This window comes from Notothenia coriiceps, unplaced genomic scaffold, assembly GCF_000735185.1.
Source record: "Notothenia coriiceps isolate Sejong01 unplaced genomic scaffold, NC01 NC01_scaffold00036401, whole genome shotgun sequence".
In the NCBI taxonomy this organism is placed as follows: Eukaryota; Metazoa; Chordata; class Actinopteri; order Perciformes; family Nototheniidae; genus Notothenia; species Notothenia coriiceps.
This window is the reverse complement of record NW_011369102.1, coordinates 426066-438408: the sequence shown is the minus strand read 5'-3', so window position 1 is coordinate 438408 and position 12343 is coordinate 426066. Positions and strand designations below refer to the sequence as shown.

The 12343-nt window shown below is 41.8% G+C and overlaps 1 protein-coding gene across 1 annotated transcript in view; it reads left to right on the top strand.

Annotated features, from left to right (window-relative positions):
- Positions 1–12343, top strand: part of itih6 (inter-alpha-trypsin inhibitor heavy chain family member 6) — a 19481-nt gene that overhangs the window by 4175 nt on the left and 2963 nt on the right. The window contains exons 4-16 of the mRNA XM_010792422.1: positions 1973–2083; positions 2614–2861; positions 3954–4123; positions 4239–4355; positions 4679–4850; positions 5105–6679; positions 7367–7393; positions 7552–7569; positions 7672–7719; positions 7806–7835; positions 7950–7988; positions 8083–8196; positions 9297–9680. Of these exons, the coding sequence (XP_010790724.1) occupies positions 1973–2083; positions 2614–2861; positions 3954–4123; positions 4239–4355; positions 4679–4850; positions 5105–6679; positions 7367–7393; positions 7552–7569; positions 7672–7719; positions 7806–7835; positions 7950–7988; positions 8083–8196; positions 9297–9680 (3053 nt within the window). The remainder of the gene's footprint in view (positions 1–1972; positions 2084–2613; positions 2862–3953; positions 4124–4238; positions 4356–4678; positions 4851–5104; positions 6680–7366; positions 7394–7551; positions 7570–7671; positions 7720–7805; positions 7836–7949; positions 7989–8082; positions 8197–9296; positions 9681–12343) is intronic.

The following is a 12343-nucleotide window of genomic DNA, read 5'->3' as shown; positions in this document are numbered from 1 at the left end:
TCTTAGGTGTCCTTTACGTAAGCGTTAAGAAATGTCTCCTACTTCTTAGGTGTCCTTTATGCGTTAAGAAATGTCTCCTACATCTTAGGTGTCCTTTAAGCGTTAAGAATGTCTCCTACTTCTTAGGTGTCCTTTAAGTAAGCGTTAAGAATGTCTCCTACATCTTATGTCCTTTAAGCGTTAAGAAATGTCTCCTACATCTTTGGTGTCCTTTAAGCGTTAAGAAATGTCTCTTACATCTTAGGTGTCCTTTAAGCGTGAAGAAATTTCTCCTACTTCTTAGGTGTCCTTTAAGCGTTAAGAAATGTCTNTTTCAGTTTGTGTGTACAGACAGAGAGATCAAAATACCGTTTCCCACAATCCCGAATACAAAAAAATACAAATATATATAGAAATATGTATATACCTATATATATATATACACACAATCAACAGACACACTTATACATATGGATACATTAAGACATAAATAAAAGCAACAAAATAGGCCAAAAGCGTGAAAAAAACAAGCTGTGGCAAATGTATTGTAATTATTTACATTTTATAAAACTGTATATATCTACTACATCTTAGGTGTCCTTTAAGCGTTAAGAAATGTCTCTTACATCTTAGGTGTCCTTTACGTAAGCGTTAAGAAATGTCTCCTACATCTTAGGTGTCCTTTAATCGTTAAGAAATGTCTCCTACATCTTAGGTGTCCTTTACGTAAGCGTTAAGAAATGTCTCCTACATCTTAGGTGTCCTTTAAGCGTTAAGAAATGTCTCCTACATCTTAGGTGTCCTTTAAGCGTTAAGAAATGTCTCCTACTTCTTAGGTGTCCTTTACGTAAGCGTTAAGAAATGTCTCCTACTTCTTAGGTGTCCTTTAAGCGTTAAGAAATGTCTCCTACATCTTAGGTGTCCTTTAAGAAATGTCTCCTACTTCTTAGGTGTCCTTTACGTAAGCGTTAAGAAATGTCTCCTACATCTTAGGTGTCCTTTACGTAAGCGTTAAGAAATGTCTCCTACTTCTTAGGTGTCCTTTATGCGTTAAGAAATGTCTCCTACATCTTAGGTGTCCTTTAAGCGTTAAGAAATGTCTCCTACTTCTTAGGTGTCCTTTAAGTAAGCGTTAAGAAATGTCTCCTACATCTTAGGTGTCCTTTAAGCGTTAAGAAATGTCTCCTACATCTTAGGTGTCCTTTAAGAAATGTCTCCTACTTCTTAGGTGTCCTTTACGTAAGCGTTAAGAAATGTCTCCTACATCTTTGGCTCGTCATCACCAAATACCCCAAAAGGTAAAAGAGAAAAAAAAGCTGTGGCAAATGTTTTAGTTCTTTAGCATTTCTGTGTGTGAAACTGAGACCTCTGTGTTCAGTGTGTCGCTCACTGATGTGCAGCCACTCCTTTAACCAGCCACACGTATAAATACAAGCGCCTCCATTTTCCACTCTTGCCATTCTGCTCTGTTTCTCAAACAGGACTTGCTTCAAGCCTGAGGGTTTATTTGAGTTAGCCCTTGATGTTTTTTCTCTTTGGATATATTTGTTAAAAGGACGTGACCTTAATTTAGCGCCTCGTCACGTGTCATCCGCAGTCACCGAGAGTCTAGGAAGTGCACTGTGTGAGTTGGATGCCTCTTGAGCGGAGGTTTTGGTTGGGATTTTGCCGGGTGTTGCACACGGCGGCGCTCCCTCAGCAGCGCCACCGCGGCCTGCAGGATCTCTCTTCATTAGGCTAATGCTGTTTTTAGAGGGAAATTACTATTTTCGCACTCGCCCTGTTTACGACCCACACCTCCCATTCAGATGTTATGAACTCCATTTATAACATGTTTGTGAAGCAGCTTTGTGATGGCAATGGAAATACAAGGTGGAAAATAAAGTGAATCACGCTGAGTAGCTCAATGCAGGCCAGGCGTGTTTCTGACTGAAATATAATCCGGCTACTGTGAGTCACACAGAGAGCTGTTTCTTCTTCTTATTACCATTAGCACCTCCAATGGCAAGGTATATGTGGGCCAGGTGACGGAGAGAGCTGCTGCCAGGAACATTTACGATGCCGCTAAGAAGCAAGGGAAGACAGCCGGGCTCGTTGCTACCAAGTCAGTACCAAAATGTGTTCTTTAACTTCCTCACACTCTGATCAGTTAAATAATGCATCTTCTACAGTTAAAAGAATGTCTGTGAATCTCATAAAAAGTTGTCTTTTGTGAGATACTTGTAAAATAAAAGAATATTTTAGAATATGATGCATTTAACTATCCAACAATATAAAGCAGTTCATCAACATCTACAGCACTAAAATGCAACATACTGTACGCCTATGAAGCAGTAATATTAATCCAAAAACATACAAAGTAAAACACTGACATTAACTTTTGATTATTTTAGTACAATTTGCTGATAGTACTTTTAGTTATGTTAGATTTTGAATTCAGTACTTTGTAGTGAAGTGTTTTTATAGTATGGTACTTTTACTTAAATAAAGGACACTTGTATGAGCCCACCAACACAACCTTTCTTACATTCAGTGCTTAAAGCTTTTACTTGTAATGTAGACCGGTTTAAAGAGGACACTGACATCCAATCCAATATTGTGAGTTTTCCTTTGACTTTTTTTGCTATGTTTCAGAGAGCGAGAGATTGAGAAGTTCCGCGTGGCGGTGAGCGTGCCGTCTGGAGCTCGGGTTTCCTTCTCCCTGACCTACGAGGAGCTGCTGCCTCGACGCCTCGGCCGCTATGAGCTCAGTCTGGGTCTGAGGCCGGGTCAGCCTGTGCAGAACCTCTCGTTAGACGTCAGTATAACGGAGAGGACGGGCATCAGTTTCCTCAAAGCCTTTCCTCTCAGGACGAGCCGGCTGCTCTCCAACACCGCTCAAGGTCAAATATGATGAGTTATTACCTGTTATGATGTATTTTAGATGGTTAATTGGGATTAGCAACTTTCAGAGAAGAGCCCTTCAATGCTCTGAGACTAATGTAAAGTACACACCACCTGGTACCAACCATCACTTGTTTAAAGCAAGTGCAGAAGAAACAATCTCAATAGACTTCCTGGTTGAATCAATGATATAATGAATTATGTTTGTCAATCAAAATCTGAATTTAAGGGAATAGTTTAACTTTTTGGGGAATAAACTTATTTTCTTAGTGGTTAATGAGAAAATTGAGCTGTTTAGCTTAGCTTAGCATAATAACAGGAAACAAATGGAAACAGCTAGCCTGGCTCTGCCAAGAAACAATATATTGTTCTTACTGTTAGGTAGCCAGGAAACCCCAGGATGTTTTTCTCCCCTATAATCCCATATAAAACCACTGCTAGTTATTCTTTCATGCTTTTAATTTGGGTACAACCAAGATATACAGTTACGAGTGCCTTAGCGGTTCTGATAAGCAATTGATCTTACCTTTATCCAGCCATATCCAGGCTATCTGTTTCCAGTCTAGGATAACTTTCTTCTGGCTGTAGTTTCATATTGATCCTACAGACTAGTTTCATATTGATCCTACAGACTACCGGTAGTTTCATATTGATCCTACAGACTAGTTTCATATTGATCCTACAGACTTGGGTGGTGTCTGTGTTCTCAACTTACTCTGCAACAAAGCAAATAACCCAATTTCGTAAAATGTCAAACTATTTCTGGTGGAATTGTTTGCTCAAAGAGATTTAAAGATTCTTCACTGACAGTCAGAAGGGGCTATTTAATATTAAGCTCTCCATACCCAGACCTTCATCAGGTTTTTGCACAAATAATATATAATCAATTTTAAATAACCTGAGAAAGGTCTGTGTACTGAAACGTTGTTATTAGATTAGACTGAAGTGTGGGAGCATTATGTTCCAAATGGTTGACCCCTGGTCTTCTTCTACACACATGCTACAGGCGTGTGTCCTCTTTGATGTAGACCTTTATTTAAACATTTTGGATGACTTCTTCATGGATTAAACCATGCACTCCTTACCATCAGGCGATGCAGAAGCCCCGGCCTCCACTCATGTTGAGCAGAACACAAACTGTGCTCGTGTCCGCTACAGTCCCACTATACAGCAGCAGAACAGCATCTCGTCCAACGGTCTCAACGCAGACTTCATCCTCCAGTATGACGTGGAGCTCAGAGACCTCATGGGTGAAGTCCAGGTCAGGAGCGTCTTTTTAAAGAATGTTCTTGCTTTTCAAAATATATAAATGTGTTTTTAGTGACAGTTAAAGTGGTTTTCTCCCCAATGAATTGTGTATTTTCACCCTCTCTCAGGTGTATGATGGGTATTTTGTGCATTACTTTGCACCCAGAGGACTTCCTGTGGTTCCTAAGGATGTTATATTTGTCATTGATGTCAGTGGCTCAATGATAGGCACTAAGATGAAACAGGTAAAGTTGACAGTCTCATCCACACCGTAACTTTTTATGACCAAGAATACAAGAGCATGCTCACATCGCTTCCCTGCTGCTTTGCATTTCATTGTCAATTATATTGTTTGTACTTCTTGTCTTTTCCTCAATAGAAATAATTATTTTTGCATAACTGAGTTTTAATCCTCTGTGATTTTCAATGTATATGTAGTGACTGCAGTCTTTTTTCAATCATCCAAGAAAATCGATCAACCAAGACAGTTCTGTGATAAGGACAGTTGCTTGATAAAAAACATACTTGCAGGATTTCTGTCAATAATTCAAATTATTTCTGTCAGTAGACGAAGCAGGCCATGAGCACTATTCTCGGGGACCTGAGAGAGGGAGACCACTTCAACATCATCACCTTCTCAGACAAAGTTCACACCTGGAAGAAAGGACGGACAGTTCGGGCGACTCGGCAGAACGTACGAGACGCCAAAGACTTTGTGAAGAGGATTATTGCAGAAGGATGTGAGATGAAGTCTTAAGCGATAATTGTGTCCAACTTCTTCTTTTAACACGGATCGTTCAGCCTACTCAATTTGGTCTCCCAGTTTATTTCATCAATGCAACTTCCTTTCCCACATCCATGCCTGCTTTTTCTTCCTGTATTTTATTTTTTGATGTGTTACTTTTATCCTTTGTCTGGTTTCCTTGGGTTTTATAAGGTTCCTTTAATAAAAAAAAAAGTATTATTATTTTATTATGACTTTTTTCTCTATCAGGGACGAACATCAACGCAGCTCTGCTCTCCGCTGCCCAGCTGGTCAACCCCTCCCCCTCCTCCAGCCACCTCTCATCCCGACGTGTCCCTCTGGTTATCTTCCTCACTGATGGAGAGGCAACCATCGGAGTAACGACCGGCGACACCATCCTCAGCAACGCCAAGAAAGCTCTGGGCTCCTCGTCTCTGTTCGGCCTCGCCTTTGGAGACGACGCAGACTTCCTGCTCCTGAAACGCCTCGCTCTGGATAACCGCGGCGTGGCGAGGATGGTTTACGAGGACGCCGACGCAGCCCTGCAGCTGAAGGGTTTCTACGATGAAGTGGCGAGTCCTCTGCTGTCAGACATCCAGCTGTCGTATCTGGACGATCAGGCGTTTGACATCACCCGCTCCGTGTTCCCAAACTACTTCCAAGGCTCCGAGCTGGTGGTGGCTGGGAGGGTGAAACCAGGGCTGAAGGATTTTAAGGTGTCGATGTCCGCCACTGATTCAAAACAACGCATCAAGTTGGAGAACGAGGTGTTGATTTCCCACGCGAAAGGCAACGGGAGTGCAGATTCAGTCGAGTGCTCTGCAGGCTCGGAAGGAATCTCCACCTTCGTGCACCGCCTCTGGGCGTATTTCACCATCAAAGAGCTGCTGCTGGCAAAACTGAGCGCAACTGACCCTGCAACTCAGAGGATACTGGCAGACAAGGCCACAAACCTTTCCCTGAAATATAACTTTGTAACACCGGTCACTTCTTTAGTTGTGGTTAAGCCCGATGGAGATGAAGAAACTCCAACCACGGTAAAACCCACCACAGCAGCGACTACAACCACAACAGCAGCGACTACTACTCCCGCCATTAAAATATTAGCTGTGAAGAAGCTCAGTTCTAACACAAAGCCTAAATCCAAACCAGACCCTCCTCAGCCACCTCACAAGCAAACAAAAAAAGTCCTTCTGCCAACTTCCGCTGCAAAAGTAGGAGTTTCACCATCAAAGAAAGCCACAACCACATCAAGTCCCACCTCTGTGAAAACTGCCCCTGCTCCAATCTCTGGGAAAAAGCCAACCCCTTCCCAAAATGAATCTAAAACGGCCTCTCCTCTTCCTGGCTGTAAGACACACACCTCCCTGCTGAATGCTTTAAAAACAGCGGCACCCCCTGCACCCGGAAAGGTCTCCACCCCTTATCCAAATGTCGTGAAAACAACCCCCACAACCACCACAGTGTTCACCACCAGCACCACGCCTCCACCCAGCTCAGTCCGAACCGACCCTGCTCTCCTGCCTGGGAAACCCCTTACCCCACAGCCCAGTACAGTGAGAACGACCCTGCCTCCTGTCAGAGTGACCGTTCCCTCCGTAGAGGCGGAGAACACCTCCACCTCTGCTCCACCTGTGCCTGACATCACCACCCCCCCGCCCGAGGCATCCTCTCTGCTCACCTCCCCCACCCCGGTGCCGGCGCCCAGCGTGGACGACCACAACGACACCGAGCTGAGCATCGCCACCTTCGTGTCGGCCACCTTCGCTCCCATGCCTGGTGTAACAGAAGGGCCACGTTTGTGGGAGGCAGCAGGGGTTCTGGGTAATTCACAATTAGGCACAGTCATAAATCAAGTTACAGTACAAGCTAAATGTTAAAGAATCAGAAACAAGTTTATTGCCAGGTAGGTTAGCATATACGAGGAATTTGACTTTGTGTTGTGGAGCATACATCAAAATAAAACAAAAATGTAAAAACACAGGTAGAAAGCTATTTGAAGAAACTATAATAACATAAAAAAATATATTAAAAAATATAGTAAAAGATAGCAGTATTTACATTGAATATGAAACACCTTTTCTGTAGGGTGTTATTTTGGTTTTTGTGAAAGCAAATGATCTGCAAAGGCTACACTCCCCCAGTGCCTGAAACTCCTCCACTGGACTCCTTTGTTTAGATCAGGAACATAGTGACATCACTATGTAACACTCAAGCTTCTATTGGCTAGCACTCCAACACATTGTACGTGATAGGCTAAGGGTCGGGACATCTCTAAGCGGCTGACCAATCACAACAGACTGGGCTCTGGTTTCAGACAGAGGGTGAAAAGAGGTGCTGCAGCACAGACAGTATGAGAGAAATAAAGAGCTTTTTGAACATTAAAGCATGGAGACATGTCCCAGTAGAGACACAAGATATAAACCTGAACATGAGCAGAATATGTCCTCTTATAGTGTGCAGACATTTTCATATTCTTTCCTCATTGAATGTTCTTCTTCTCTCCACCAGATGTCTCTACTTTCATTCAGAGGAAAGGTAACACTGAATGATATCTTTTTTTCTAAACTATTATTCACATTTATCTGAAAAATAAATCTGATAATCAAACATAATTAGATACAGCTGTCTCATTAGGATATACCATAATAATCAGCCAACAGTGGAAGTAAATATTTTTGTTCTATCTCCTGTAGATATTGACCTTGTGAAAGGTGAGTATCACACTTCATTCTTAATATATTCATACTTATTATACTGCCAAATAAAAAATGAGCATCACAGCGTGTCCTAAACTCAAACCCTCCATTTCTCAGACTTTGATTCGACCTATGACGTGGACTACGATCTCAATTATGATGCATGTAAGTTTTAAATTGTCATAAGAGTTGATTTGATTATGTATTTGCTTTCTAAAGTCTTATAAATAAAATGTCTGACTTATTTCTAGGGGATGATACTGCAGACACAGAATCGTTTGGTAAGAGCTGGCTGTTACGTACAGCTGCACGTCTTAAATAATATGTCACTTATTGTGGAGACACTGCTTTCATTGTGGAGGACTGTCAGTGAGTTTAATCTCTTGTGCTTTTAGATAGTTCTCCATCCATCATTCGCGTCTTCTCCTCATCAGGTCAAGATTTGTTTTTAATTATATTACACCGTCAAATTATTTTAAATATTTTCTGTACTCATGTTGTATTAATGTTAAATGTTGTGTGTTATAGTTGATGGAGATCCTCATTTTGTAGTCCAGCTGCCTAAGCTGCGTCAGAATTTGTGTTTCACTGTCGACGGCCGAGCCAGTGACGTTCTCAGACTGTTAGAGGACCCAGAGAGAGGTACGCTTGGAAATAAAATCCCTCATTTAAAGTGGACCTATCATGCTATATTTGAATAATATAGTGTAGGACCATACCTATATAAGGCATATTTATACTTTTTATTTTTCAAAATACCAAACAGATGCATTTTAGCCATTCCTCATTTCGCTCAATTTAACACTGTCTTTGCATGGGCTGATTCTGTGAGAACAGCACCATCTACAGGCCTGGCATATGTACTACAGCGTCTCCAGCGCTTTCGAACGGCAATGTCCGTGGCTGTCTCCTCCTGATTGGTGGAGTTGGCCCAATAGCCGTAGCGCCACTTCTGTGACGTCATAGAAGTGTTCAAATCTGGATCAGTCTGTATCAGATCCGTTGCAGCCCCTTTTTAAGAGATTTGGGTATGGAGGAAAATAGAGAGGGTTGTGTTTTCTGACACTTGGTGAGTTCCCTGGTACACCGGGGACACATATTCATGTAGAAAAGACGTACAAAGGTGCATTTTGCATGATAGGTCACCTTTAAGTGTAAAGATATACATGTTTTATAGGAATTTTCTATATATTAATATTGGTTTTATTGCATGCCTCCATGGTGAAAAACTATTCTAAAAACTCTTGATGAATTCAAATCAATTGGGGCTGCGTATAACAACCGAAAAATGGTTAACAAACTACAACCCAACTGGTACGGTACCACTTATCCAGACAAAAGCTCATTACTTCCCAAACACATGCGTTTTTGCATTTCGGATGCAACTGGTTTCATGGTTCATTCTTCGCTACTCTATAGTGAAAATCTGAAGTGTTGCATGTGTGCGGGAAGTAGTGAGCATCAGACTAGGTAAACAACACATGGAAGACACTCCAGAAGGTATACGAGAGCTTGTAAATGGATGTTTGAATATAGTCTTTCTTTTTGTGAAATGCAGTGCACCCATTTACTTCAATTCATTAGGACTTATCTTCATATCTTGATGTTCCTTCACCAGGCAAGAATGTGAGAAAAACATTGATTTCTTTAAGAATTCAAGGTGAAATTAGGTAAATACTTCAGCCATTGTTACCACCACGTTAGTAATACATTTTTAAGTGTGTGTGCTCCTCATCCTCAAGGGATAATTGTGGACGGCCACCTCATGGGAGCTCCCTCAAAGCACGGGGTGGAGGATCGGACCCGGACCTACTTCGACCGGATCACCATTTCCTCCGCCACCAGGCTCTCCGGGGACATCATGATCACCCTCTCGTTGGACGCTGTGGTGGTGGAAGGTGAGGGGCGGGACCATCTCCCCATCAATCAGCAGGGATCGGTGACGCGGCAGGGGGTGACGGTCACCGTGGACGACAACCGGAGTTGCTGGATCGAGCTGGACCGGGACGTCCGCTTCCTGGTTCTGTTCCATCAGTACAAACACCCCAGCTACCTGCAGATGGCTCACCTGGGCTTCTACATCAGGGATGGACGAGGGCTGTCCGCTGCAACCCAAGGCCTGCTGGGTACCACATACAAGCTCACTGACATCTAGAATACAGAACTTAAAATAGAAAGTACAGCCACGTACAAGTTAAAGTCCTTACCATCTACTTAAGTACAACTACAGATACAGCCAAAAGGACCCAAAGTTTCCAAACTAAAAGTACTCATTCTGCAGAAGAGTCTACCCTGAGACTGATGTATTATTATGTGACTTGATTGTTTGTAATGATGCATCAGTAGATTTGACTGTTGTAGCTAGTTGAGGTGAAGCTCATTTGAACTGCTTTATATACAATTACATAGTAGTAGTAATAGTATTAAGTACTACAGTTTTTCCCGAAATAGGGATCAAGTGTCCTCTAAAGCAGTGGTTCCCAACCTAGGGGGCGCCAAAGATCGCAGGGGTGGCGCCAGGCCTCAGATGATTTGAGGCCAAATATCATATTTAGACTTTTTTTTTTTTTTTTACATATAATTGTAACGCAATACATGATTGTCACTAAAAGCCTTGTCTCTACATTACAATAAAATATAAAAAATAATTGATTAATTGATTTGAATAACAATTCAAGTTAGTAGCTATTAAAGGCATAAAAAGACAGAAATGTATAATTCTTTCTTTAATAGAAATGTTTCTTCTGCCCGTAAAGTGTCCAAACCAGGCTTGTCTGGATAAGCGCATTTTTAAAACATAGTCATTGTCCATGCCGGTTTCAGTTGGATTATTTGTCACAGTTGCTCCGATCAGATCGGTCTCCTCCATTTTGTAGATTATTTACAACTTTTGAATCCACATAAACACATCGGCAAAATCCGGCTTACTTTGAGCATGTGTTTTAAACAGTTTAATCCCTTTGTGAATTATTGGGGGGGCTCTTGGGAAAAACAGATTGGGAACCCCATGTCCTAAGCCGCTATCTGAAATCTGTTTTTTCGGTTGAGTCGGAGTGTTTTGAGAATGACGTGAGACATTATTTGCTAGTCCAGCTTTACAGCCTCCATGTTTATATGTATGCACTTTTGCGACTATTTTCAATAAATCTTAAAAAGCTATCATCTGGGAACACCGTATATCAGTGGCAGGGGCTTCTCATGTGATTCATTCATTCAAAAGAAAAAGCTTCATCAGGTCATGCTAAGAGAAGTACCTGTTGAAGATTGTATGAATCTATTACAATTTCTAATATAGTCGTCTTTAGTGGAGGGAAACTGAAGTCCAGGGCCTGATATCAAACAAAGTCTTCCTGCAGGACTCAAAATGAAAGATGTCTGCTAAAGGATCAGGGCTTCAAAGACTTGTATATAGAAAGGTAGAGCTACACAAACACTTTTGAGACTGTCAGGTTAAAGAACTGCTTTCCTTGCTCTTTTAGACGGAGATTGCACAGCAATCCGCTCTATGATGGATAAACCGCCAAAGGGTCCAAAGCATAAGACGGGAGAAGAAGTCTTCAGAGAGCCCAGCCGCAGCAGAGGGGGGGGCCGTCCCAGCTCAGCATGCTCTCAGCATTAGAGGGTAGTCGTCCATCGGTTCAACCCTCATCTATTCTAAGTTTCTTCTTTGTTGTTTTACGTGCTAACATGTGTTGTGGGCGGGTGGGCCACAGAGTGATTTCCACTATAATGATATCCCCATTCTTAACTGTTAACTGTATTGTTAACAACTTAACTCAACATATTTGAAACAAAAGCTGCACTCATGTTGCTCTTATTTTACGAAGAATGACTTCTCCAACTTAACACCTTTCTACAGATGTGACATGGATTCATGTGTTGGGCCTTTAAATTAGTAGTGCCTCTGTAATGGGACACCGCTCGGTGCTCCACTGCCGTTGATCCTACCGCTTGCTAACAGCAGTTGCCATTGGAATGTAGAATATCTACCGTCTGACTGTAGCACAACATCTTCAAAACTTTACAAATGTATTTTAGTAAATTGCATGGTAATTTTTTAATCCATGCTTCTTAGTTAATATAAAGCTGTCTTTGGGCTCTTTTCTGCTGTATCAAATGCAAACTTCCCCTCTGTGGGGACAGATACAGATGTTACTGATTCTGAAGTTATGTCTCCTGGATTGCCAGATTTCCACAGTGGTCCACATGCATTGATTGTTAGCATAGCCACCAAAGCTAGTCCCACCTAATCAGTTACTATGATTTAGAGCAAACTACGTCTCCGTCTTGACTCCAATATTAATTGAAATTATTTTATTGACTTGAAAATAATCGTTAAGCGCCTGCTCAGAAAATAAACTTTCCACGGCCCACCAACGACTGAACTGTGGCAGCAACAACTTAATTTCAAATAATAGGCAGCTCTTCATGAATTGTTTTCTGTGACGCAGGGCCAGATTGGGGACAATAAGGACCAGTTTTTTTGTGCTCATTTGTGTGTTTATTTGTCAATTTTACCAGCCGTTGCTGCCCATAGTGATAGGCCCTCTAAATCTACTACCCAAAATAAACATAGTTGGAGATGGGTTACTATTTAAAAAAAAATAGCAAATCAATATTTTTAGGAACCTATTCAGTGTGAATATATTTAAAGTGGGGGCGAACCTTCAAATACTAATAGGGAAGGTCAATGGAGGAGCAGGCTCCCCCAGTAAGAGTATTTATTTAAATGTTGGACTTAAATGTCCAATCTGGTGCCCACTGTTGACGGGGCGAAATAACAGTAGAC